At 39.0% G+C, this 26,467-nt stretch overlaps 1 protein-coding gene across 1 annotated transcript in view; it reads left to right on the forward strand.

Annotated features, from left to right (window-relative positions):
- The window catches only part of trim71 (tripartite motif containing 71, E3 ubiquitin protein ligase), a 53,677-nt gene that overhangs the window by 11,107 nt on the left and 16,103 nt on the right, over positions 1-26,467 (forward strand). Inside the window, exon 2 of the mRNA XM_080187211.1 lies at positions 13,556-13,723. Coding sequence (XP_080043337.1) covers positions 13,556-13,723 — 168 coding nt within the window. The remainder of the gene's footprint in view (positions 1-13,555; positions 13,724-26,467) is intronic.

A 26,467-nucleotide genomic window follows, 5' to 3' on the forward strand; every position in this document is an offset into this window, starting at 1 on the left:
TGATGCTCAACTCCGGGGTATTTTGATAAATTAGGTTGTACCCTGGAGCATTAGAGTAATGGCATCAAATAGTCACATTCTGATATTTTGGAGTTGTGAAAAGATTGGCGTGATCTTCAAGAGTTATGTATCCTTCCTTGTGGAGGGAAGGGGATAATTTAACAAGAGGCTGCAATAAATTGAGAAGTAATTTAAGTTGAGATGCTAATTGGTTGGTCTGTTACACATGCTGTGTTTTTTTAAAACAGGAATTTTTACATTACCTCATCTTAAAATGAAAGCTTGTAATGTGTGTTTACTGAGCCACCCTACTGGCTCTTCTTCCTAACCTCTGAATTTCTTGTTAGTCAGCCATTAATTTCTTCACACTTTTTTTCCCAGCATCTAATGAAAATACTCTGGCGTTCTGCCAGAACAGTTAAAGCTGGCTCAGATCCAGATGCTGAAGTGTCAATAACTGAAAGTTAAATAATGATTATACATTTTTATTATCCTGTTGACAGTGAGGTTGAAGAAAAGTTATAAAGAAGAACATTTGTTTTATGTATACTATTACCAGTTTAATGTCCAGATTAACCTGCTGTTCATGCACACGCTTATAAATGTGGATCGTCAGTTTTTAAAAACTTAATTTTTCTGTAATAGTTTGCAGTGAGTACTTTTCATTCACTTTGAAATCTTTTTTTCTCCCCACCCTACCACCATTTTAAGTGTTGAACAATTATTTTGAATTGATTCTTTAATGTGCAGATCAATCAAGATTTACAGCACACTGGTGTTTCTTTTTTGGATTACTAATAGGAATTTCTACAAGAGACTGAAAGTTAAAATGCTTTGAACCAGAAACTGGATGGCGTGGTGGCACAATGTTTAGCATTGCTGCCTCACAATGCTAGAGACCTGGGTCCAATTCCAGCCTTGGGTGATTGTCCTTATGGAGTTTATGTCCTCCCTATGTCTGTGTGGGTTTCCTCCTGGTGCATTGGTTTCCTGCTACAGTCCAAAGATGTGCAGGTTAGGTCAATTGCCTGTTAGCGTCCCAAGATATGTAGGTTTCGGGGATGGGGCTTGGGTGGGGTGCTCTGACGGAAAGTTGGTGCAGACTCAATGGGCCAAATGGCCTCCACTGAAGTGGTCTCTAAACCGGAGTCAAAATTGTTTATAATTTGGCATAAACAGACCTGGACGTGGAAAGAGTTAACAAATAATGCAGTTGACTAGAATGTGCTTCTGAGATGCAGCGTTCACTTAACATATCACAAGCTGCTGTACTTCTAACCTGGTGAGAGTTGATGTTGATAATGGGTGCTCAAAATGGCAATGTATCATTCACCAGGTGTAGTGTTTTTTAATGGACGCTGAAGCATTACCAGCAGTTATTTGGCATGAAATTTCAACAGTGCAGAATGTTTGTCCCATACTGGGAATGCTTAAATTCTGTAAAAAAAAAAGAAAGCAATCCACCTCTTGAAATTCTAATGTTAATGTTGTAAATAATAATGCAAAATAAACAGGTAGCATGAGTCGTGTCTACTGAATGCAGGAGTACAGCTTGTTCTCTTGTAGTTGTGAGCTAGGCTTGCACACAGTCTCAATCCTTACAATATTTTTAAATTGAGTGAGGTATTTAAATTTTTTGTTCGTCTTTTTGCTGTTGTTTGTCTTGTTGTAGCTTTTCTGACTGCAGTTTGATTGGAAATGTATTGCTGTGAGGTGGCTGAGATACCTGTATGGATGGATATATTAGCTGAGAATTTGTTGGTAGATATTTTAGTTTGTGGGGGGTAAGAAAGAAATCCCAGCAGCATCTGTTTTGATCCTTATCTGCTTTGTATGGATGGGCACTATATAATGATCAGATGCTTCTGCTTTGATTTTCCCCCCTCTTCCGTCAGTTTGGGCCAACGTGGCCAATTACCCTGTCCTTTGGCTAGGTAAGGATCAGGAAGTGAATTTCATATCGTTCCTCTTTAGATTTTCATGTGAAGATATGATTGGGGCCAGCCAGAAAAGTTCTTCACGTTCCCCCCCGATCAAGGAGGCTGCCACATGGCCTGAATGAGTTATTGAGCTTCTGACCATTCCATCGTCACTCAGCAGTTGTAGAAGAGGAAAGTTGGAGGGCTTTTGAGATTAAATTCTTATACTAGCAGCCTGTACCCAGATGTTCACATTGTATAGACATGGTGCTGTGTGTAATTATTTAATAGTCCACATCAAAGAACACCAGAGAACATCCTTCAGCTATGGAGAGTTTCTTGCTAGTTCAAAAAGTGGAGGGACAGAAGTGAAAAAGCATGAGAAACCAAGATGCTCTGAACAGATTGATCCAGATTTTCTGATTCCTGCTCATTTTTCATAGTTCAAATCTCTCCCAGAGTATACACTGCCATATTTGTTCAGTTTTTGCTGGCTGTTATTTACTGTCTTTTGGTGGCCTTCATATTGCTCTTTGTGCAGAAAAGAGAGTGAATGGTAAGCTTGCTGTTTAAAGGAGCTGGGTAACTAGCAACTGGTGAGGCAGGGGATGATGAGCACAATGGTAGTGTAAGGTGCTACCTGTGGCATCTCAGGAAGAGAGATTGCAGGAATTGTGACTGCATGTGTGGTGAATGAATTGTGATTGGAGCAAGCACAGTCTGATTGTCTGCAATTATGTTTGCCCTTTTTGCTTAAAATTCTAACCTGGGGTTTTGGTAGATCTTTAGTGCCTCAAACGGTGTTAACTCTGATCCTCAACTCGCCCAATGTCCATGTTGAAACCATTTTCTTTCTCTCCTTTTTTCCTCCTACCACTATCATACCACAGTGCACATAACACAGGGTATTGAGAAAAATGTATCTTTTCAATACTGCTACTAAGATCGCCAAACTTGGCACATGCCAGAGATTGAACTTGGGGCCTTCTTGACATAGTACTCACTGGGGAAATAACTTGCAATGGAGCTCTCCCTATGGAAAATATTCATAACGTGGCACCAGTGGATTTTGGAAGGCAATGGCTGATTTTTTTTCTCTGTAAAGGATGTTGGTGAACATAAACAGTTATCATGGTCATTAATGCTGAAGCTAGCTTTATATTCCATATTTAAATTTAAATTCCACTAAATGCCACAATTTGAACATGTCCTAGAGCACTAGCCTGTGACCCTGGATTATTAGTTCAGTGACATTACAGCTGCACCACAGTCTCTCCTGTGGAACTTAACTGGGAACCAATTTGCAGTTTGGGGAAGGAGATGACATGGTTTGTGGAAGTAATGTTGTTTTGAGTAACACCAACCCAGTTGAAGTGTATTGCCTATAAATCGTATCTTTGCAAATCAGCTTGTTACACGGTACTTTGATAAATTGTGTTATGATTTGGAAGCATTTTGATATTTAACAGCTGGGATGTTGCCAGCATTAAGCTGGCAGATACCCAAGTGATGATTGTACATGTACTTCTGTTCATAAACTAAGGAAACCAGGGCTTTAAGTTTCATGCATTCTTTAATATACAATGGAATCATAAAATCATTAGATATGTTTGCTGAATGGTGGTTATAAAACTATTGATGTAATTCTTGTTCCCCAAACTGGAATCACTGACTACAATTTCACAATTTGAAAATGGTGCTGAGAATGTTGATTTGGACAGCAGAAAGATGCTTTGTTTTCCTTCAGCTTAACAATATTGTAATTACCTTGAGGCAATTTTTTAAAAAATCCACAATATGTAGGCAGCCTATACTTGTTGCTTATCACAAATTATTCTTGAAGAGGTGGTTTCGTGCTGCTGTCTTGAATTGCTATAGTCCATGTAGTGTAAGTACACTCTCCGTGCTATTAGGGACTATGCTAATGTTCATTGGAGAGCCTGGCATTTTGTTTCGGAATCCTCTAGCAAGGCCCTATGGTGGTTGGCATGCAGTAATCACCTATGTTAAATAAAAATTACTGAGACCTCAGTGCCACATAGGCATCATAGCTGACAGACTCTGATGCCTTGACACCAGTGTTGCCCTAAGTGAAACTTGACATAACCAGAGCCTCATGTTTCAAGCACCACCTGCCCACTAACTGATGGAATCGGCAGATTGAAATCTGGATTTAACAACAGCCATCTTGGAATCCATCAGACCATAGTGAAATAAGTTGCCCTCTATCCCAAGGATTTGCCTAGGAGAGAATGTTATTGAGCTCTAAGATTTTGATCCAGCAACATTGAAGGAATATTGAAATGTTTGTAAGTCAGTGTGACTGGGGGAACTACAGGATTTCATTATAATTGTTCTTTGTGATGGTAGATGTCATGGCGTGGAAGCTGCTATCAAAAAAGCTTTGACTGCAGTACGTTTTGTAGATTGAAATATAGAAAATGTATGGCACAGGAGGAAATCTGCGAGCTGGAAAGAGCTATCCAACCAAATCCAACTTTCAGCTCTTCGTTGCACACCTGTGCAGACAACTGTTTTACTGGAGGGGTGTGGGGGCAAGAGGGTGAATGTTTAAGGTAGTGAATGGAGCACTAATTTAAAAAGCTATTTGTCGTGGATAGTATTGAGTTTTATTGTTGAAGCTGCACTTGGCAAGAATGTTCCATCACGCTCCTACCTTCTGGACAGAATTGAGAGTAGGAATTGAGTTAATTGCCACATAATTCCCAGCTGCTGGCCTGCTCAGGTAGCCACGGTATTTGCATGGCTGGTCCAATCCAGTTCCTGGTTGCTTGTGAACCTGAGTGTCTTAATTTGGGATTCAGCGATGGTAATGGCTAGAGAAATGTGATGGGAAGGTGGTAAGCTGACAAAATGTTGAGAAATAAAAGTTACTGGTTACATTGATCAAGTATTGTACTACAATCTTCCACCAAAGGGAGTTTTCTAATGATTAGGTCATCTAATTTTTTTGGCCCAAGTCTTTTTAATAGAAAATCAATTGAAGATGCTGTAGCAATAATAAACATTGTTCAAATAATTACTTGTACTAACCAATTAAATAGTGTATTCATGTACTGTTCAGTTGCCAATCAACTTTAGTTGTGCAGTATTTGTCTCTAATCAATGTGTTCCTTGGTTTTTTCAAAAATCCCTGCCTCTAAATGTTAGTACTTTTGTCTATTTTTGCAACACATTCAGGGTATGTTTCTTTGGTGGATTGGCTTGCTATATTGTCCCTTGGTTTATTAGTGTAACAACTAGATTTGCATTAACACTGCAAAGAAGTAACTGAAAATTACCTCATTGTCACATTCCAGAGTCTATTTGGGTACTGTTGCAAAATTGAGTTTGTGAAGTTGGAATTTGATGTTGGTAAAGATGTAAAAAAAATTGTAAAAACAGGAAAAAAATGTATAGCATGTTCCCTTAAAACCTGGTGTTTTGTTACAATGCTTGGAGGTTTAAAATGCAAAGTATTTTGAGTCGAAGCTGAAACATTTGTATCAAAAGTCAAGCAGTAAGTCTAGTCTTTTTTAGCTTGACAAGGCAACCTGTTTGAATTTTGCCCAAGCAATTTAAAGCAGGCACTCAGCTCCCCAAAACCTATAAGATTTGAATTTGATGTTGACAACATCAGACCAGTCCTATTATTGGAAAGATGATAGTCATCACAAGTATAAGAGTGCGGGGGAAAAGCAGGAGAGCAGCTGAAGGACTGCCGCCTCTTATGGCTCGAGATGGGCGGAGATGCTCCCAACTCTGTCAGCTTCAAATATCTCAGGACACACCATCTAACTAGCGAAAAAGTACTAAATCAGAAAGAACTTGCAGACAGGAACTTTAAAAGTTTCTAAAAGCCACAATACCTGCTTGTATTTTTAAGTGATTGAATTCGATTATAATTCTTTTGTTAATGAATGAATATTGTATTCATTTGAATCACATTCCAGTAGAATCTTATTTTTTTGATATGATTCTTCAGTTAAAGTTCCCTATTAGTTAAGTAAGTGTTCATTAGAGAGTATCAGGTATTAGTTAACCGCTAGATGTCCTTCAGTAACATTTAGCAAAATGCAAAGTACTTTGAGTCCAAGCTGAAACATTTGTATCAAAAATCAAGCAGTAGTCTTTTTTTTAGCTTGACAAGGCAACCTGTTTGAATTTCACACTTTCCCGCACACTTTTTTTAACCGATTTACGAGGTGAGGTATTTCTCTCTGGGGATTTGGCATAACCCTGCACAAAGTGGGTCAACCTCCCCATCATAACAGTACACTGAAGAAGAATTTAGCATGGCGAATGCTCCTAACTAGCACATCTTTTGGACTGTGGGAGGAAACTGGAGCATCCACAGGAAATCCATACAGACACAGGAGAGCATGCAGATTCTGCAAAGACAGTGACCCAAGCTGGGAATTGAACCTGGGTCCCAGGCACTGAGGCTACAGTACTGACCAATTTTGTCTTTTTAAAAAGCATTTAGACAGTTACATGGGTAAGATGGGTAAAGAGGGATGTGGGCCAAATGTGGGCAATTGGGACTAGCTTAGGGGTTTAAAAGGGAGGCATGGACAAGCTGGGCCAAAGGGCTTGTTTCCATGCTGTAAACTTCTATTACTGTGTGCCGCAGGGTTAGGTGGATTATCCATGGTAAATGTCTGTGGGATGGGAATAGGGGCAGAGGGGAGACCCTGGATTTGATGCTGTTTCTGAGAGTCGATGCAAACTTGTCACATGGCCTCTTCCTGCACTATAGGAATTCTATGAATCCAGTGGTAAAGCTCTAAAAGATGATGTTGGATAATTGCCTTTTGTACATTTTGAATTTATATTTTCCATGCCACATTGCAAGAGCTAGGATTTAGCAGATTTCTTATGCCACCAATAGTGTAAATGATGGAGAGAATATAAAATAATGAACAGCCTAATTTTTCAAATTGTTTGCTATATTTGAAATGTTGGATTCGAGTTGCTTTTATGCCACCAAGCTAACAAACAGATAAATGATTCTGTTGTGAGGCTTGTTTAAAGTCACAAAGCAAATGAGACTTTTTTTGGCTTGGAAGCAATTGTTAATAGAATCCATTAATGTTTGCCACAAGTGCTTGGGTACATCTATTGACTTGTGTTATAAAATTGCTGCTTTTGGCATGCAAAACGTGAATATGATTTCATGAAAGGACATCTGGACAATATGCAACATTGTTTTCATTAGGAAATTTCAATCTCCCTTTCTTCATAACTGTCTGCATTCTGCTAGTTCTGACCTCTAGTGTAGTCCAAATTATAATTGTGTTCTCATTGACTATACCTTTAGTTGCCAAGGGCTTAATCTCTGGAATTCCCTTCCCCGCCTCTCCACCTCACTTTCCTCCTTTGACACATTCCTTAAAACCTTGCTGTTTGACCAAGCTTTTAAGCATGACCTAATGTGACTGGGGGATATTACACTTTTTTTATAAAGATTGTGTGAAATATGTTTCATTCAGTCAGTTTTTAAACAAATGCAATGTATACAGCTGTAGAATTTATAATCTGACTGAGATGATGTATATTTACATTAAATTTTTGAGATTTGATAAAATAATGTAGCCTAGTGTTGATTAAAATCTCTAAAATGTGCAAAGCATTTGACAAAATGCATATCCACTTGGGGTGGCCTTGTTTATTCAGAAGAATGGTTTTGAATTAACTGCATTTAATGTAGATGTGGAATTCTTGCCTGATCCATTTCAGTGGAGCTTTGAAAGGATAGTGCCCCTCCTCTCGGTTGTGCTGCTGTCGAGTGTTAGATTTCAGAAGCATAGCATTCCATTTATATTCATCTGGTTATTTTAAAAAAAATAGAAGTTGAAAGAAACTGGTATGTTTGTGTGACCACCAGAGGAGCTATTCACGAATTTAGCATTTTCTTTGCAGTGGTCTCATTGAAGCATTTAGCATATGCTCCTCTGCTGTACTGCTTGAGGAGGGAGCAAAAGGTGATTCTTTTGACCTGCTGATCATGTTTCCTATTCTCTTTCCCCCCCCAAACTCCAAGGAGATTCTGAATGGTAATAGAGCCTTTGTTTTATATGCTAATTCCATACAAAACAGGATTTTACTCCCCTGCCTGGTTAGCTGTGTCTTGAAAGTTTTAAGAATCAAAATTTCTTTGGACTGTGGGTGAATGGCTCTAAAGTTCTAGTGCTTTTCAGTGGGTTTAGATTTCAGTCAGTGTTTTTTCTAATTTGGTTTTGTGGGCCAGTGGATTGTACACCAATGTAGAAAACGGCTGAGAATTTTGAGAATTGTTCTGAAGTGCCATAAAGTTATCAGTTTTATTGGGGTTTTGACAGGAGAATTTGTCTTCCATTTTCACGTGCTGAAGCTTTTCACCAAATACTTTTTAAAACTCCATATTTTCCCCTTTGAAGCTTGTTTATGAGGCTTGAGGATTCAATTGTGGTCTATGCTAGTTAGCTAATTTCAGACAGGGTGAAAAGTAGTTATGTAGAATTAATATTCGAGAAAGAAATTAATAATTTTCCCATGCAACTGGAATTAATGCCTAGATCACAAGTTGCTAATAATTTGGAGAATCTCGCTTTAGATGAGATAGTGGAGGTGAATTCTGACTCTAAAAAGCATTTAGACAGTTGCACGGTTAAGATTGGTATAAAGGGATATGGGCCAAATGTGCGCAGTTGAGACTAACTCAGTGATTAAAAATTGGGCAGCATGGTTAAGTTGGGCCGAAGGGCTGGGTTTCCATGCTGTAAACCTCTCATTCTATGACTACTTGGTCCATTTTGGAACTGATCAGCATGAGTTAGTGCCCACAGAAAAGATGTAGAACAAAATCTGTTTGGAGAGCCAAAACTTCAGGTATCCTGCCTCTTGAGAGGCTGTGGTTTGCCTCTGCCTTGTGTTAATGCAATGGGAATCAATGTCCTTTTCTTCTTTGGTTTTAACAAATGTCACCAAATCCAGTATATTCATCTTTTTTCTAAATAGAAGCTGAATGAAAGCAGTGTTTGTGTGAGATAAAAGGGGTTTTGCCCTTCAAACAAGCATACATTCTTTGTGTCATGTGTTGAAAAAGATGTAATGAAAGTTGACTTCCCTTGCCCAATTGCAAGACCGTGGTCTGGAAACCACTTGTTTTCATATTTAATATTCAAAATCCTAGCAACATTTTTGGGCCTGGGATAAATGTACTCCACCTGTGAAACTGTAGGAACCTCACTTGGATGTCTACAAAATAAAACTGCATCTAAAAATCCTCCCAATTATTTGACTGAAATACATTCTAATACAAGTCATCTTGCATTATGATCTTGTATTGTAGTTCTAGATCTTCCAGCACTTGTCAAGTCTATGGGGCCTATTTGTGCAGATTCTTGAGGCAAGAGAAAATACCAAGTATCCCATGTGGTCTCTCCTGCATCACACTAATAACAGAAAATGCTGGAGAAACCTAGTAGGTCTGACTGCATCTGTGGAGAGAGAATAGAGCCAACGCTTCGACCCTTCAAAGACAGCATTTGTTTATTTCAGATTCCAGAATTCACAGTATTTTGTCTTTAACAGACTAATAATGTTTCCTTGAGTCACAGTTTTTATATGGGATAAGTGCTGCTGCAATCAATAGCACTTGTTGTATGCACCATAAAGATGGAAAAATCTGGAGCTCAAATTCTACCATACCATTGTCAATCTCTAGAGTCCATTGGATCCCAAGATTTCCAGTCCAATAGTGCTATTCTGGAATCCATCTGGATAACAGAATCATGTCTGCACAATGGTACTGAGACTTGCATGGAGTTGAATTGAATTAAGGAGGTCTGTGAATTTAGACTTTTATTCTTTTGAGGATATGGTGGAAAGAACATTAACATGTTCTTAGTGCAAAGCTTGAAATCTGTTGTGTTCATTTCCTGTCTCATTCCCTTTTCACAATTTAACTAGCATAGTCAATATCTCAATGTTATCAAACCTTGACATTTATCTGTAGCAAAATAAATGGCGTAATTTATACTGTCCAATTTGGTTGTGTTCAAATCTATGCTGAAATTCTGTAGTGCCCTGTTGTATCTGGATGACAGTGGTTGTGGCCATCCAGGCTCCAGAAGCTATACGAATGAAAGCATTATGCTAATTCATATGTCAGAAAGAAGAGCTATGACTGACAGTTTGATTATTGTTTTGAATCTTTTTGTTCTGGTATTTAGGTAGTGTGGAGCAGCAAGGGCAAGGCTTATGTTAAAATTAAGAGAAGCATTCTTTCTATGAAGCAATTAGAAAGATGTTGGAGGTAACATTTTTGAGGGTGGGGAAGTGATGCCAATTACCTTGTGTTGAAATAAAATGCATCTTGAAACACATGTCTTTTTAATCAGTGGACTGAGTTAAATTGAACTATTTGTTTTGGCCACTGGCTTTAAAGCCCAAGTATTCCAAAACCAATGTATGGCAAACTTTGACATTAAGGCTGATCTGTTTTGACTGGTCTTGCCAAATGCTACCAGTCTATGTGCCGAAGCAGCCATGATTGATAGGACATCATCTCTGTAGAAACAATACTATCCTTTGCATGTACAGATAGACCTGCACCTGCATGTATTGATGGGTGCACAAGATGCAGCTAGCTTACAGGGAGGTGAAATAAATGTTTATTGAAGTAATTGTTCATTTACTTAAAAACAATAAAAGGTTTTTGTTGCAATATTTTGGAACAGATTATAATAGATTTTATTATATCTGGCTTTAGATACTAATTTGTGTTCTTAGAAAGTTGAAGTGTGGCGTGTATCATTTGGCGATGTACAAATCCTCTGCCTGTGGTTTTGCTGTTTAAGTTCTATCTAGACCCATATTAAACATCATTTTCCCTGTTACTAAGACTTCTTAAAAGTAGACAAAGATTGATAATTTGACCTGAGAAGCTGTTTAAAATTGTACCAGTAAAGAAAGCCTAGATGTTTATATACAAGATTAACTAGGTAGAACTTAATGTAGGATTTGCAGCCCTAGACTGTATGTAAATCTGATATCTGTTCATTGAAGATGCTGCAGTTTTGATGCCGCACCCACCATTTGTCTGTAGGCTTTGTGTTTTTGGTATTCAAGGTGCATTTCTCCTGTTTTTTGACAATCTGTATATTCTTGTGAGCAGGCAAATGAGTTGATTCATTCTGCTTTACTACAATTGATAACTTTGCAAAGCATAGGAGCAATTTGTTATTCAAACATAGTACTTTCTCATATGACCTAATGTTTAACTGATGGCTGGAATCTTACATATATGAATTGGGAACAGAGTAGGCCATTTCTCCCCGTGAGCCTGCTCTACTTGGTAAGATCATGGTTAATCTGATTGTGGCCAAAACGTGATATTCCTGTGTACTCCCATAACCATTAACTCCCATGTTAGTCAAAAATCTGTCCACTATGATCTATCCTTTGCAGACTCTGTCCTCTTTGCAACTTAATTTCCTACTTATCTTTGATTAGCAATCATTCGTGTGGTCTTTTCATTCACATCATTATTATAAGAATTGAGGGCCCAGACTGAACATAATGGCACTCAACTTGTCACATCTTGCTGACCAGAAATTGGCCCTTTTGTTGATGCTGTTTCTTAGCCAATTAATATGTTACCACTTACACCATGAGCTCTTAATTTGCGTAATGACCTTTCATGTGGCATCTAATCAAATACAATCTGGAAATCATATTGTGTGTGCAGTTAAGTGGTGGGAAATTGTTAGATGCCCATGATTCTCTTAGACATGGTTTTAGTAATATTTTCTCTGACGTTCTGAACTAGTTGAAGACTACTTACTTTCATCAATGATGACAGGAAAACAAGGAAGGAACTTTTCACAAAGCATTTGTAGACTTCTTGGCACCATGATCAGAACAGCACTAATGGAAGCCTTGGGGTAGGTCTGTTCCATGCTACCTGCCACATTTGACCTCAGGAGCCAAAGCATGCCAGCATCTTCACATAGAAACTAGAAGCAGGTATAGTCCCTTCTGAGCCTGGTGTGTCATTCATTTATGATCATGGCTGATCTCTAAATTCAAGACCCCCTTCCCCACCATCCCTTTATCCCATTAGCCCCAAGAGTGATATCTAATTTCTGCTTTAAATCAGACAATGTTTTGGCCTCAACTACCTTCTGTGGTAGTGAATTCCACACTCTGGATGAAGAAATTTCTCCTCACCTCAGTTCTAAAAAGTTTGCACCTTATCCTCAAACTATGACCCCAAGTTCTAGACCCCCTCACCATCGGGAACGTTCTTTGTGTCTAACGTATCTAACCCTGTTGGAATTTTATAAGTTTGAGATCCCAACTCACTGTTCTAAACGCCAATGAATATAATCCTAATTGATTTAGTCTCTTCATATGACGAACCTGCCATCCCTGGGATTAGCCTGGTAAACCTTTGCTGCTCTCTATGGCAAAGTCATCGGTCCTCAAAGACATCAAAACTGCACACTACTTAAGGTGTGGCCTCACCGGTAGGCCCTTTTGAGTCTTCACCTTCACCTCCACTTCCACCCCCAAATACTTTCCGTGGTAGTGAATTCCACACATTCACCATTCTCTGTATGGGGAGAGATTTACAATTCTCTATATTGTAATTGCCCTATACAATTGCAGTAAATCATCCCTATTCCTATACTCAAATCCTCTTCACTGCCTGCTATATCTGCATGCTTACTTTCAGCAGCTGATGTAAAGGACACCAAGGTCTTGCTGAATATCCACTTCTCTCAATTTACATCCATTGAAGTAATAATCTGCCTTCCTATTATTGCTACCAAAATGGATAACCTTACATTTATCCATATTATACTCCATCTGCCATGCATATATCCACAAACTCAGCCTGTCCAAATCTCGCCAAATCACTGTGCATCCTCCTCACAGCTCACCCTCGCACCCAACTTTGTAATGTGTTCAGATTTGCAGATGATACGTTTTAGTTCCTGTTTCTAAAGATATAGTATCATACCTATGATGTATCTTACTCTGAAATATATTTGGAAGATGTTTTAGCTGAACAATCCCACGAGTTCACTACGTTGAATAGAGTTCAAGAAAGGCATGTGTCTATGAAAAGGACAGGAAAGGCAGGATTCGGGGACTGTGGATGACCAGAGAAATTGAGAATCTAGTCAGAAAGAAAAAGGATGCATACACGAGATCTCGGCAACTAAAAACAGATGAAGCATTTGAAGAATACAAAGAAAGTAGAAAAGAGGTCAAATGGAGTTAGGGCAAAAAGGGATCACAAAATGTCCTGATATTAAGGAGATTTCCAAGGCATTTTATACATATATAAGGAATATTTAAGACTTATCTTGATAGACATATGAACATCAGGAATAGAGGGATATAAGCAATTGGTCTACATAGGTAAACGTGATTGGCGCAGGCTTGGAGGGCCAAAGGACCTACTCCTTTTCTGTACTGTTCTTTGTTTATCCCAAAACTTAACAACATTGACTGTTTTTATTCTGCAGGTAAATGAAGTTGTTTCTTATTTTGAGCAAAACTGATTCACAAAGCAAGCCTTAAATTCAGTTTAGTCCTACATCCTAATTTAGATAATTAACATCGATTTTCTTCCCTTCCAGGTAATGCGTCTGTACTGTGATACTTGTGCTGTCCCAATTTGTCGAGAATGCACAATGAGCCGTCATGTAGGGCACAGCTTTGTCTACCTCCAGGATGCCGTACAGGACTCCAAAGAAATTACCCTACAGTTGTTGGCAGATGCACAGCAAGGCCGACAGGCAATTCAGGTTTGTCAATATGAACCTTCAAGAAGTAAAAATATTCTCCCATATCTTTCTTTTGTTCTGATTTCTTGAATCTTTTCTCGTTCTGTCCTCGTTTCGGTTTAACTTCGAGTCACAAGACTTCAGTTATATTTCTTAGCTTATTACCTCCACTTTTGCCTTTTTCCTTGTGTGTTTCCTCAGCTTCTAAAGGAAAGACCTTTAAAATACTTCAGTAAATGTCCTCAGTATATGTACAGATTATCCCCACAGTAATTCCCAGTTGGCCAGGAAGAGTAAAACCTTTTATTACAGCTGAGGTCTTAGCACTAATCATTATAATTAACATAGTACCATTTATGCTGTTAACATTTATCTTTTATTTTTCCCTCTTAAGAGCTCATAAACTTGCCTCAGCGTATGGTGTGATGTCACCTTCCATTGTTATGCTCTTGCAATGCTCCTAATTTTGTTCCCTGTTTATTTTTGCACAGGTTTCTGTGGGTCTTGATGGCAATGATAATCACATGGGCAAATGCAGGTTAATTAAGGAAAGCCAGCATGGATTTATCAGTCAAATTGTGTTAGCAAACTTGTTTGAATTTTTTGAGGTAACTGAGGGTTGTTGCTTCTGCTGCTGATGTGGTGCACGTGGACTTAGAAGAAGGCTTTACTGTGCAACACATCAGACTTGAACAAAGCTAGAGCTCGTAAAACAAAAGGAACAATAGCAACATAGGAAATGGTAATAGAAGTTGATTGTTTTCAGACTGGAGTAATGTTTGTAACAGAGTTCTCCAAGCATTAGGACCACTGACCTAGACACTGATTTGAAGAACTCGATTTCAAAATTTGCAGATGGCTCAAAACTACACATTGTGAACTGAGGGTTGTATAGCATTTCAAAACAATACAAGGTGTTGGGGAAACGTGTGAACAAATAGCAGGTGAGATTTAATGCAAAAAAAAGTGAAGTGATACATTTTGCTAGAAAGACTGTAGAGACTTTTAAAATAAGGGTACAATTCTGAAGGGCGGTGCAGACACCAAGGGAATTTGGGATTTTACATATAAAGTAAGGAAGTTGTGCTAAATTTGTATGAAACACCAGTTCTACCTCAACTGGAGTATTGTGTTCAGTTCTGGTCACCACACTTCAGGAAGGATATGAAGGCTTTAGAGTGCACAAATTCAAAGTAATGCTTCTAGGGATGAGGAATTCAAGTTATCTAGAAAAATCGGAGAAGCTGGGATTGTTTTCCTTAAAGAATAGGTTGAGGAGATTTGATAGAGGCATTCAAAATCATGGACATGGGTGTGGACAGACTAGATGTACAGTAACTATTCCTGTTGGAAGAATTGAGAACTAGAGGGCACAAATTGAAGGCAGTTAGCAGAAAAATCAATGGCGACATGAGGAAAAGCTTTTTCACAGTCAGTATTTGGGATTTGTAATGCACTCAGTCTGGTGGAAGTAGGGTCAGTTGAGGCATACAAAAGGGAATTGAATTATTAGCTGAAAAGGAAAAATGCAGTATTTTAGGTAAAAGTAGGGGGAACGGCTCAGTTAAATTTCTTCTTCAGAGAACCAGCGCAATGTGACTGTTTCACAGATTGTTGCTATTGGAAATTAGTTTATCAGCAAATTTATAACTGCATATCCAAATTGTGTATTTGAAGAGCAGGAGATCATATTTAATTTCTGAGCATCTTACCAGCCTAAAAAGCTTTTGGGTTGCTTCCAACTCATGTTTAAGTCCAAACAAAATATGCATTTTTTTATCCTCCTGTACATCACTCTAAGGAACTATTCACGTGCCCAGTGTGTACTGTTTAAAATGGGCTTCATTGCAACTTCAGTTTTCACTTGCTCCCTCTTTTTTTTCCCCCCCCCCCCCCCCCCCCCCAAGTTGACTAATTATGTTGTGATTGAACATCTACACTTCTGGTAGAGGCCTATATAGTTGTATTTCAATGCTAAATCTGTGACCAGTGATTAGTCAGCACCTTAGCACAAAAAATGAGGAAGTCGGTTTTAGCACCGCTAGCTGAGGTCAATTAACTGAACTCAAACTAATGTTTGCACCTCTGACCTTCTATATAGCTCTGCTATCAGTTTGCTGAATGTCATAACAGGGTTTCAAATGTTAGAATGTAAATAAGCAGTGAACGATTGAATTGAAGTCTACTATTTATACACTTAGAAACAAATATTTCCAGGTACACGCTACATATTGTGCACGTCCTATCTATTGCCAGCGCCTAAATGTATTTTAATGCTTCGGGTGATATGTAGTTAACATTAAAAGCCACTTTAACTGCATCCTGAACGTTTCATTAATTTTGGCAGCTGCCATATCGATAACTTGTTATCATGTGTTCACACCCAGCTGAACGGCTGTTACAGGAGTGTGAGCTTCAGGTAAGTAGCTCTGTATATGCAGCACTGATTTTTTTTTTGCTCCTGTGATTTCAAAGTGAATGAGTGCTTGCTCTGGAATTATATTTTGTGCTGCTTTTTAAATGCTGCCTGCAGGATACCTAAACCTTTTGTCCTGCTCAAACATTCCTGGTGTGGGAAAATCATTAGCACACATTGAATTTTGCTTATTTGTAGGGATGTTAAGAGTACTTGCAGTTGAGTTTTGAAACAAAATTAGGTTTTCATTCTCTGGAAATTGAAATACGCATCTTGCCAGGAGTGATGTGGCTGACTTTGTTTTTTTTTCAAAAAGGGACCATCAACTATCATTACAGCAGTTTTTAGTACCCTCATTCCTGTCTTCATTTCTGAAGGTGACTAAAATGATGCACTGTGCCTGGGGAGCGGTAAATACTCTGCTTTGCACATACGAAAGATTATTCGACCACAGTTGAAGTGTCATTGTATAGCGTCCTAATCTTGTCTTTAAAACCCTTTGTTAGTGCAGTTTCACCAGGATTGATGGTTACTGGTTAGAACATGAACCTTGCTTTCTGTTTGTTTGACCATACTCTGCTCCAGTCCTGTTAGACAAAAATTACCTCCTGCATTTGGACATTGTGAATTGTTGGACTTGGGGTAAATTAAGTGTTTTAGTGAAGCTTTTCCTATTCAGTCATTGCTGTGTTGTATATCATCCAGCTTATTAGAGATGATGCACTGCCGCTATCCTTATTTGGATGTAGCTCAAAGGATGCACAATGGTTTTCTGTGGAGGTTGCACCCATTTTGCTAATTTCACTTTGCACTTTAATTTCCTGCTGATCACTGCACTTGCTGGAATATAAACATTTGCATAATTATGCACAATATATTTAACAGCATGGAAGATGTGGAAGCTGTTTGATCTTTAATTTGACTTGCACTAATACCATAAGATATTAAAAAGACACAGGATTTAAAAATGATTAAAATTTCATTGTAATGCCAGAAAAATTATATTGCACCCAAAATTTTGGTTGTAATTTTGGACCTTGGGGTAATTGTAGGAAATTCACATGTATGCCTCTTAAGCTGGGGCCAGAACCACCATCAGTGATTTGGGATATGTTATACCCAGTTGCTGAATGCACAATTTGCAATGGATCATTGGTTTCTTCTCTGGTGTAGGAGGAGATTTTGGCAACATGCAGAAAGGCCATTCCCTAAAATGTAAGCCGTATTTGGTGCTTGCAGAAGTGTTAAGCATTGATTGTCACTGACGTGCTCTGCTCAACCTTCTTCAGTATTGGCTGTTTGTATTCATCAGGAAACTGCCACTTCATGCTTAGCGTCTAATAGAGCATGAAATTCCTTTTCCGGAAATGTAGTCTAATGAGAGTATTTGGGGTGGAATTTCTTTTGTTAATTGAAGAAATTTTAGCTATAGTAAGCTTTTTTTGGCTACTCCATTGATGCAATACCCTTGCCTGTGCATTTAGCTCAAGACATGACCCAGTGAATTAAACCTTGAGTCCAAAAAGCTGAGGAATTAACATCCCCCGTTGTTAAACAAAAGCCTGTTGAGAGTTTATTCATAAAGTATACTTCCAATATTCTAATGCCTCTATCCCCCTCTGAATCTTGTTTACTCCCTGATGACTCATTTGTTCAGAGTATACATCTGGTGGAGTACAGAGGCTTGCAGATTGCAGAAGCCCAGGTTTGATCTCCTTGTTCTATTATTAAGTTGCGTCAGCAGTTAGTAACTATCTTTTGGATTCCCAGTTCTGAGACTTCTTGGGCACCATACAGTCAGGGTTCATAGGATTTATTATCTAGTGAACTTTACAGTAAATTTTGAATTGTTTTCTAGGGTCAGTGTTTTTGCCTGTCCCACAGTAAGCTTGGCTGGTTGGGCAAATTGCACTCAATGGAGACAAGTGAATTATTTAATTCCAACCTTTAGAAGATATATTGTGAATGAAGCATGATAGATGATGTGCTTGTATCTTCATTTAATGCCTGAATCTACAATTTTTTTCACTTAATTTGAGATGGTGACAATTTATAGTACTTGTATTATGCACAAGTGTATGTATATAATGTGTACATTAGTTTGTGTAACTTTCACAAGATTCAATAACTCTAGATTCATAATAAATAGATACCTAATTGGAAAATGGGTTTTGTCAGCCTGGGAATCGTTCCACTGTCACGTGTAACTGAACAGCCATGGTTTAATTTCACGTGTCCACAATTGTCCTCCATTATAATCTAAATTGGATTGCTGTGATGTCTTTTAAAGACTGAGATCCTATACCTTGAGTTTTCAATTTCACATCAATTGGGGTCATTTCTTCTAAGTTCAAAACAGCTTAACTAGAATTCTAAACACCATTTAAATGGAGAGGCTGGATTATATTTACAGTCCTTATGAGCTATCCTGTAATGTATTATGTGGGCATGATCCTTTTGCTGCATTAAAAACATCTTCCTGGGAGGCTGAGGGGGTGGGGTGATGACGTCTTGGTAAACTCCCCCAATTTGAGGTGCCACATTTTTGTGAATCAGCTGCTGGGTGATGGGAGGAAAACCAAGTATAAACATTACGTTCATTTTCCTGGGTTATGTTCCTGCTTTTGTTAGAAGAGGAGAGCAGACTGAGCTTTGGAGAAAAATGGGAAAGTGGGAAAATTGCCAAGTAATGGATCTTGTGAAGGATCCTAATGAGACATAAACTGGGTTATAACTGCTGTAAGGAATTTGTCTCTGGTTACACAGTCACTGTTTAAAAGGTTAGTAAATCTGTAAATTTAAAGTGCCAGCAGTTGAAATGGAATGTATTTGGCTGTTTATCATTTAGCTGATCCATCCCGACAGCCAATGTACAAAGTAAGGTTCCTCAATAATGATTCTTGGGTCTTGCCATTATTTACCCAGATAATGGGCAATAAAGGCTGCATTTTAAGCCTCAAATAAAATTGCAAGTAATTTTATTTTGCTTTAATATCTTATCTGCCATTTGAATAAATTGAACTGCATGTTGCTCTAAAATAGAGTCTGAAGTTGCAAATTGGTGAAAAGAAAGATTGTTCTGTCCATACAATCCCCTAAGGATGAACAACCTATAGTGACAAAACTGGTCAAAGGAGCTGTGCTGATGTCTAATATCTGCAACTTGGGCTGAACCTGATCTGGCTTCTGTAACTCTCTCCCCCAACTCATTTCTGCAATATATCAGTGCTTCAAATGAGCTTCACTGAAATAATGGGACTCAAATTTCAAATTCTTTTTCCAGCTGAGGGATAGTCTTCGAATTGAATCTGCTTTTCAGTATATCCAAAAGTGACCTAACATATGAGTAGGGGCAAAGACCATCCTGTAATGGTCTGTGGGAGATTGTCACAGCCAAGCCTAATGTCATATTTCTGGTATCACTAAGTGCATTTCTAATGAGGTGTCCACATAGCAATCAAACTGTGTTTTTGGTCTTATACTTGCTCAAGTTCCAAAGTTATTCCAGTAAGCAGACTTCTATGATTCAATGTGCAGCCTTTATTGCCCATTATCTGAGTAAATAATGGCAAGACCCAAGGATCATTACTCAGGAACCTTACTTTGTACATTGGCTGTTGGAATGGATCATAAGCTGCTTTCTTTGAAATGGGATAAACCTTTTGGTAGACAGAGACTGAGCTTTTTTCATTTACATAAGACAAATCATAAGGGGATAGTGTATGCCTGTTCTCCTTGATGTAACAAAATACCACAATTATTTTTCTTAAGAGATGTTAAAACAGAAAATTCGCTTTGTACTGTTTTAATATAGCTTAGTCTTAGAATTGTTTCAGATATTCTGGTCAGTACATTCTACTCTGGCTGCTCTCTGCAAAGTTGAAGCACTTAGTCTAAACCTGGATAGAACTATTCCTGAGATTTTCCCAATCTGCCACAAAATTTAGAAGCCAAGATGATGCAGTTTAAATGGCCATTTCTCACGCAATTTACATTTTGTGGGAGAATGAGCAACATTCCACACCTTTTAAGTCAATAGGCTGTCAGTGATTCTGCCATCTTGAGCCTGTTTTTGCCAAGCTGTCCACAAAAACATTCAAGCGGCCTTTGAAATGTATTGAAAGAAACATCAAGAGATGACCATACCTCAATTCTACTATCCAGAAACGGCTGTATTTCTCATCAGTATTGAACAGAAGGCCAACCGTGGTTGACCATGGTTTGTGATTGTGAGTGCTGTGTCAGTTAAACAATTAAAATTCTAAATCTAACACTCTGTACTTGCTGTAAAAACACTCATCAGATGGAGCCCAACACCACCTTGTTTTCAGTTGGCAAGTAACCTGTGATCTGGAACCTGAGCTCCTTTCAAATGACTCCATAAAGAGCTGACTCAATCATTTTAAGATTTTTATATTCCTTGGCTTCAAAGCGAAGAGTTATGGCTGTGAATTGGAGTTTTTATAGGAGCTTGATTGCTGCGTTACTGCAGCTATCCTGCAAGGATTGAACTGGAATTTTTGAAATGTCTCGCAATCTAACAACCCAGAGAAACGTCCATAATTCTTGCCTGTTAGTAGACTTGGTGGTAATCATTAAGGCATGTACGACTTTAGCTCATTTTTATTTTCAGATGTCTACTTTGAAATAAGCTGCGATTTTGGACAAAAGTGGGGAGTGGCTATCTGAGTACAAGTCCTAATTCAGAGGAACAAGTCTCCTGCTTACCCTCTTGCTGTTGTGGGTGGAAAGCTGAAAACACACTTTGTAATGGGACTAGATGTGAGTCATTCCTTGTAGCATAGTTGGGGCAAATAAGCTAGTGTAGGTTAATTTCAAGTCTAAAGACAAAACCCTAAATGGGCTTGTGCTGTGAAAGGTTGCTATAGATGTAGAAAATTGGTATGAAACAGTAACGTGCCATAATAACATTTTTGTAACTAGCTGTGCACATGAATAGTATATCGGAGAAGGTTTTTCCTGGTGGCTGGAATGATGTGGAAGTAATACACAAGATGCATGGGGACAGCACCCAGATTTCTGTACATGCTTTAAAAAGATTCCCACTCGTCTCTTGGTTGCTTTGAAGAATAGCATCCTGCAGATAAATTGAGGCAGCTGGTTTCAGTTGGCCTGAGAGTTAATCTCTCAGTAAAAGCCTAGGTTTCCTTTGGCAAGCAGCTTGGATGTTTGTGGTATGGAATTCCTGAGTCAGTAATTACCTAAAGGGTTTGTGCGGGTGATTGAGTGAGAAGGGTTTTACTACCAGTAATGGAGTGATTGCTCCTGGCCTGTCTGTCAGCAGAATAGCCACGATTGTTGTTGAGATTAGCTGGGAGACTACTTGAAAATTATCTGTTTTTAAATTTGTTCATGTTAGCAGATGTCAGGACGTCTTTCCGTTATTTTGAAAAGGATACAAACTTACCTCCTCTCTCTATCAGAACATTAAAACAAAGTGGATTCTGAAAAGAAGTTGGAGGTGACCAGCCCATGCCCCATCAGTAGAAAATATAAACTGCCTGCTCATCCTCGGATTGCTGTTGCTGGTTTGGTGTGTCCCGGAATTAATCAGAGTTCTTGAGGATTCTAAATTTTGATCTGCAATTTTTAATCAAATGGAATGCTTCAACACCATCGCTCACTTTGTTCCTGGTTATAAAGTTGAAATGTTTGAGAGATTAGTTCCACAAAGATTTCATTTTACAACTCAAACAAGTTTAGAATTCTATAATAGAAATGTAACGTGGTCATTGATGTAGGTCCTTGTTCCTTCCTAACTATGCTAGATAACTCCAGTGGACCAAGAAGGGGTGGCATTGTGGCACAATGGTTAATACTGCTTCCTCAGCTCCAAGGACCTGCGTTTGAATCCTGGCTCGGGCCACTGTCTGTGTGAAGTTTGCACATTCTCCCTGTGTCTGCATGGGTTTCCTCCAGTTGCTCCAGTTTCCTCCCAAAGATGTGCGGGTTAAGTTGATTGGCCATGCAGAATTGCCCCTTAGTGTCCTGGGCTGTAAAGGGTTAGAGGGATTAGCAGGGTAAATGTATGGAGTAGCAGGGATAAGGCCTAGGTGGGATTGTTGTCAGTGTAGACTCAGTGGGCCAAATGGCCTCTTTCTGTACTGTAGGGATTCTATGAAAGCAGCTTACCACCCACCACCACCTTTTAAGGGCAATTAGGAGTGGCCAGCAATTGTTGGGCTTGTTAGTGTTTTTATATCAGAATAGAAAGAATATCAAAAATCTCATTGATTCCAGGTGAAGATTTTTTTGCACTCCCTTGCCAAAAATAGATTGGGTGAGGGTTGTATGACTGAGATTGCAAAATATCCAAAACAGACACCAGAAGTATTGGAGTTCACAAAGGGAGAATTGCAATTAAATTTGACTGCCTAGCTGTGGTTATCATCTTGGTCTCCATGTAGTCATTTTTGAATTAGTCATAGCAAAATGGAATGTTCTGATGTTGAGCCTTGAACTGGACTTCCAGCCTCTAGTTGAAGTCGCATATTGTGGACCACAGTCGAGACAATACTTGTTACATGCTGAGGCAAGACAGATTCTTAACAATTTGTCCCCTGTTCTTGACTGCCTTAAGTCCTAGATGCTATCAATGTTTTTTTTTGCTGGAGTTACTTCAAAGTACTGAGTTTAAATGAAGAAAGAGATCAGATGCAATTTATAGTTTTACTACTTCATTCCTGAACAAAGTGGCTTAATGCCGATGCTTCTGAAAGCTAGGAATATTGACAACCTCTCTGCTTGCTTGTCTTAGTGGTCGTTAAGTATATGATCAGATTATTCTGATTAAAGAGGTCATAGCATTAAAGCTTACTTAACTAACAAATGACCGGTGCAGGTTTTCTTTACCTCAACCAAATTCTAGTGTTCCAAGTGGCATTGGAATGTGCTATTTTTACTTTTTTTTAAACTCTGGGTTTAATAAAAAAAAATTAGCTTGTTTAAATCATCTGAAGATCCATTGATAAAATTGTACTTCGGCATGGAAGAAAATATTTAACATGGAAAGGGGGACTTGCAAAGGATTTCTATGAAGTTATCATGCTTGAGTTCAAATATAAATTGTAGCTTTCCTGCTCCTACTCTGGTCGTTCTCTTCCATTCATTGTTTGCAAAGAGCCTACGCTGTGGTCCAATCTCTTCTAGGTACCTTATGATGTGGTTTGTAGGCATATTCCTTTTCAGGATAGCTACTAGTTTGGAATTGGTGCATTATCTGTAGTGTGAAACTGTGCACTTCTGCAGTTCACTTGACACTGTGAACAGCTGCCTTCACTTGTGATTCATCCCCTTGATTTATGGTGCTTTTTTGTATATTTGAATAAATCATTTTGATTAGCAGTATACTCTAAATCATGTTTTGTTTTTACGTTTGAAAATGTTACCCATTGAAGGAAGACTGTTTTGAGTGTCTTTTTCTCTATGAACCTTATGCAGTAATTTCACTTGAGGGGGTCAGAATAGAACAGAACCACCCTCTCTGAAACAGGCTATGACTGATCAATAGATTTTTGAACACCAAAGAAGTAGAGGAATATGAGGATAGTGGCACCATCGAGCAGAATTAAAAGCTGGACGGTGGTGCAAGTTCAAGGACCTGTATGAGCTTCTTATTTCTCAATAGTTGGGGGTGATGTGTTTTGGTTAAAGTGGTTTGTATATATTCATAAATACAAGCTGTGGGATAATTCTGCCTTCCCCACAAATGCTTGGAGTATGATGTTGTGTTTTGTAGTTTGTTGCATGCTCATATTGTATATCTGAGCTCCTTACTTTTTTTGCCTTCATGGGATATCGCCAGTTAGGCCAACATTTATTGCCCATCCCTAATTATCCTTGAAGACGGCAGTGTTGTGCTTTCTTGAACCACTATTCCATGTGTTCTACAAACAGCCACAGTGTTTTAGGAAGGAAATTCTGGATGTTTACCCAGCAACAGAAGGCTGTGTTGTTCCCACCCATCTGCCCTTGTCCTTTTTAGGTGGTAGGATCTGTTGAAGATTTCTCAGAAATTTAGCATTAAGCTAGTTAAGCTAATACAAAGACTTGTGGAGACAGTATCCTGATTAAAGATGTTTATTTCCCAAGCTTGATTCAACGCATGAAGAGAAGTGGCTTTGGTGGCACCCCCAAATCACTCTCAGTACATCACAGTATTTATAGTTTTTAAGTCATTTCCCTGCCCTCCCTGTTCACCCCAACCGGGTGTGAGCCAGTCGTCATTAATATGGGTTATTTACCTTGGTCGATAACATTTATCCTCTGACAGCATTTGAATGCATGAGCTTGTGGACTTTGAGAGTCTCCTAGAATTCCCTAGACTCCTCCTTATCTTGTGTAATGTATGGTCTATTGAGTTTTCTCGCACTCGTTAGCTAGTGAAACTCTTATTCACTACGGCCTTCAGAGACATTGATAAGAATTGCTTTTCCCCTTCACTCAGTAGCTGTATTGTTCTGAAGAATGTGGCCCCTTTTACTTGACTACATCCCATCATGCTATTGACAAAGCTTTTAATACAAATATAACTTCTTAAAAATACATGTTTAAATTCTCTAACGGTTATATGTAAACACTATCTTTGTAAAATATACAGGCACTTTGTGACTTCACTCTAAATGAATCTACTCTGATTTGTTAATCTTTTAGTCCTAAGTTATTTTAAACCCCTCCTATTGGATCGTGAGTTTGGAAGGTGCTGTTGAAGGATCCTCAATGCTGTAGTGCATCTTGTAGATGGTACACATTCAGGTCTGACAGCATCTGTGGAGAGAGAAGAGAGCCAGTGTTTCAAGTCAGAATGACTTTGTCAGCCAGAGCTGCTGAGTTTCTCCAGCATTTTCTGTTTTTGTTTGATTCCAGCATTTGCAATATTTTGCCTTTATCCTGTTGATGTCAGTTTTGCTAGGGTTCCTTGATGCCATTACTTGGTTACATGCTGCCTTAATGTCAAGCACAGTCACTCCTACTGGAGTTCAGCTCTTCTGTCAGTGTTTGGACCAAGACTATAATATAGACCAGGAGCTGAGTGGGCCTGGTGGAACCTGAACTGAACGTCACTGAGCTAGTTGATGCTGAGTGAGCGCTGACTGGTAATCAGGATTGATGGGATGTAAATTGGCCCAGTTGGATTTGCACTGCTTTTTGTGGACAGGACATTTTTCATGTGGACAGTGGCTTTCCACATTACTGAGTAGATGCTGACACATTTTTGCTGTACAAGAACAGCTTGCCAAAACCCAAGTTGTATTTCTAGATTGATGTTTTGTATTCTAACCTGCACAAGAGATTTGTGGTGTATAGAAATTACTTTTGTGTTGCACTCTGAAATTTTGTTTCACCTCACATAACAATGAGGAAACCTAGTTTATGATCTCATTTCAGTGAACAGAAGAGTTCTTTCCAGAACTGAGTTGCACCCACAGGCTTGAACGTGCACACCAAATGCATAAAAACTGTTCTCAGACATTTGTCACTATTCTATTCTGCTTACTCCATGCTGACGTACAAACTTTGGTCCTTGTCAACAGTGCCACCACAGATCCTATCTCTGTGGAGACTGGGGTCAGGAAATGCTGTTCCATGGCATCAGGTCTTTTGCACCTCCCCCTCCCCACCCCCCCAGTAAACCACCCATAGTTGTGGAAATAATTTACAGAGCAAATAAACTATTCCATCTGCAAATACATGTGTGCTGTGTAGGTGGTCAGTCAGAAACTGAACTGTCATGTTGATCAGCCCAAAACCAGCCTTGCTTCCTAGGGGTTGATTTCCTTGAAGAGAAGATTGACGGGAGACTTGATGGAGGTTTGAGGACAAGGTTGACAGAAGGATCAAAAAAAAGCCATCAATTTAAGGTGGCCATATTGTGGAGATGCTTCCTAGGACATGTTTGTATGCTTGTCACCAAACTCCTGACTCCAGATTACAGTCATGACAGGAAGCTCCCAGGAGGACAGTGGAATTGATTCAGGGTGTCCTGAAAGTGTAGTAAGAAGTCTCCCAACACCAGGTAAAGTCCAACAGGTTTATTTGGTAGCACAAGCCACAAATTTTCGGAGCGTTGTCCCTTCAGGTGAATAGGAATTCAGTTCACAAACTCAATTTACAAGATAATGGTTGGAATGTGAGGCTTTATAGGTAATCAAGTCTTAAAGGTACAGACAATGTGAGAAGGTTAAGCACAGGTTAGAGATCCAGCCAGGACAGTGAGATTTTGCAAGCCCAGGCAAGTCGCGCAGGTTACAGATAGTGTGACATGAACCCAAGATCCCGGTTGAGACTGTCCTTGTGTGCGGAACTTGGCTATCAGTTTTTGCTCAGCG

Source organism: Carcharhinus amblyrhynchos, chromosome 4, assembly GCF_965287045.1.
Source record: "Carcharhinus amblyrhynchos chromosome 4, sCarAmb.v2.hapA, whole genome shotgun sequence".
NCBI lineage: Eukaryota > Metazoa > Chordata > Chondrichthyes > Carcharhiniformes > Carcharhinidae > Carcharhinus > Carcharhinus amblyrhynchos.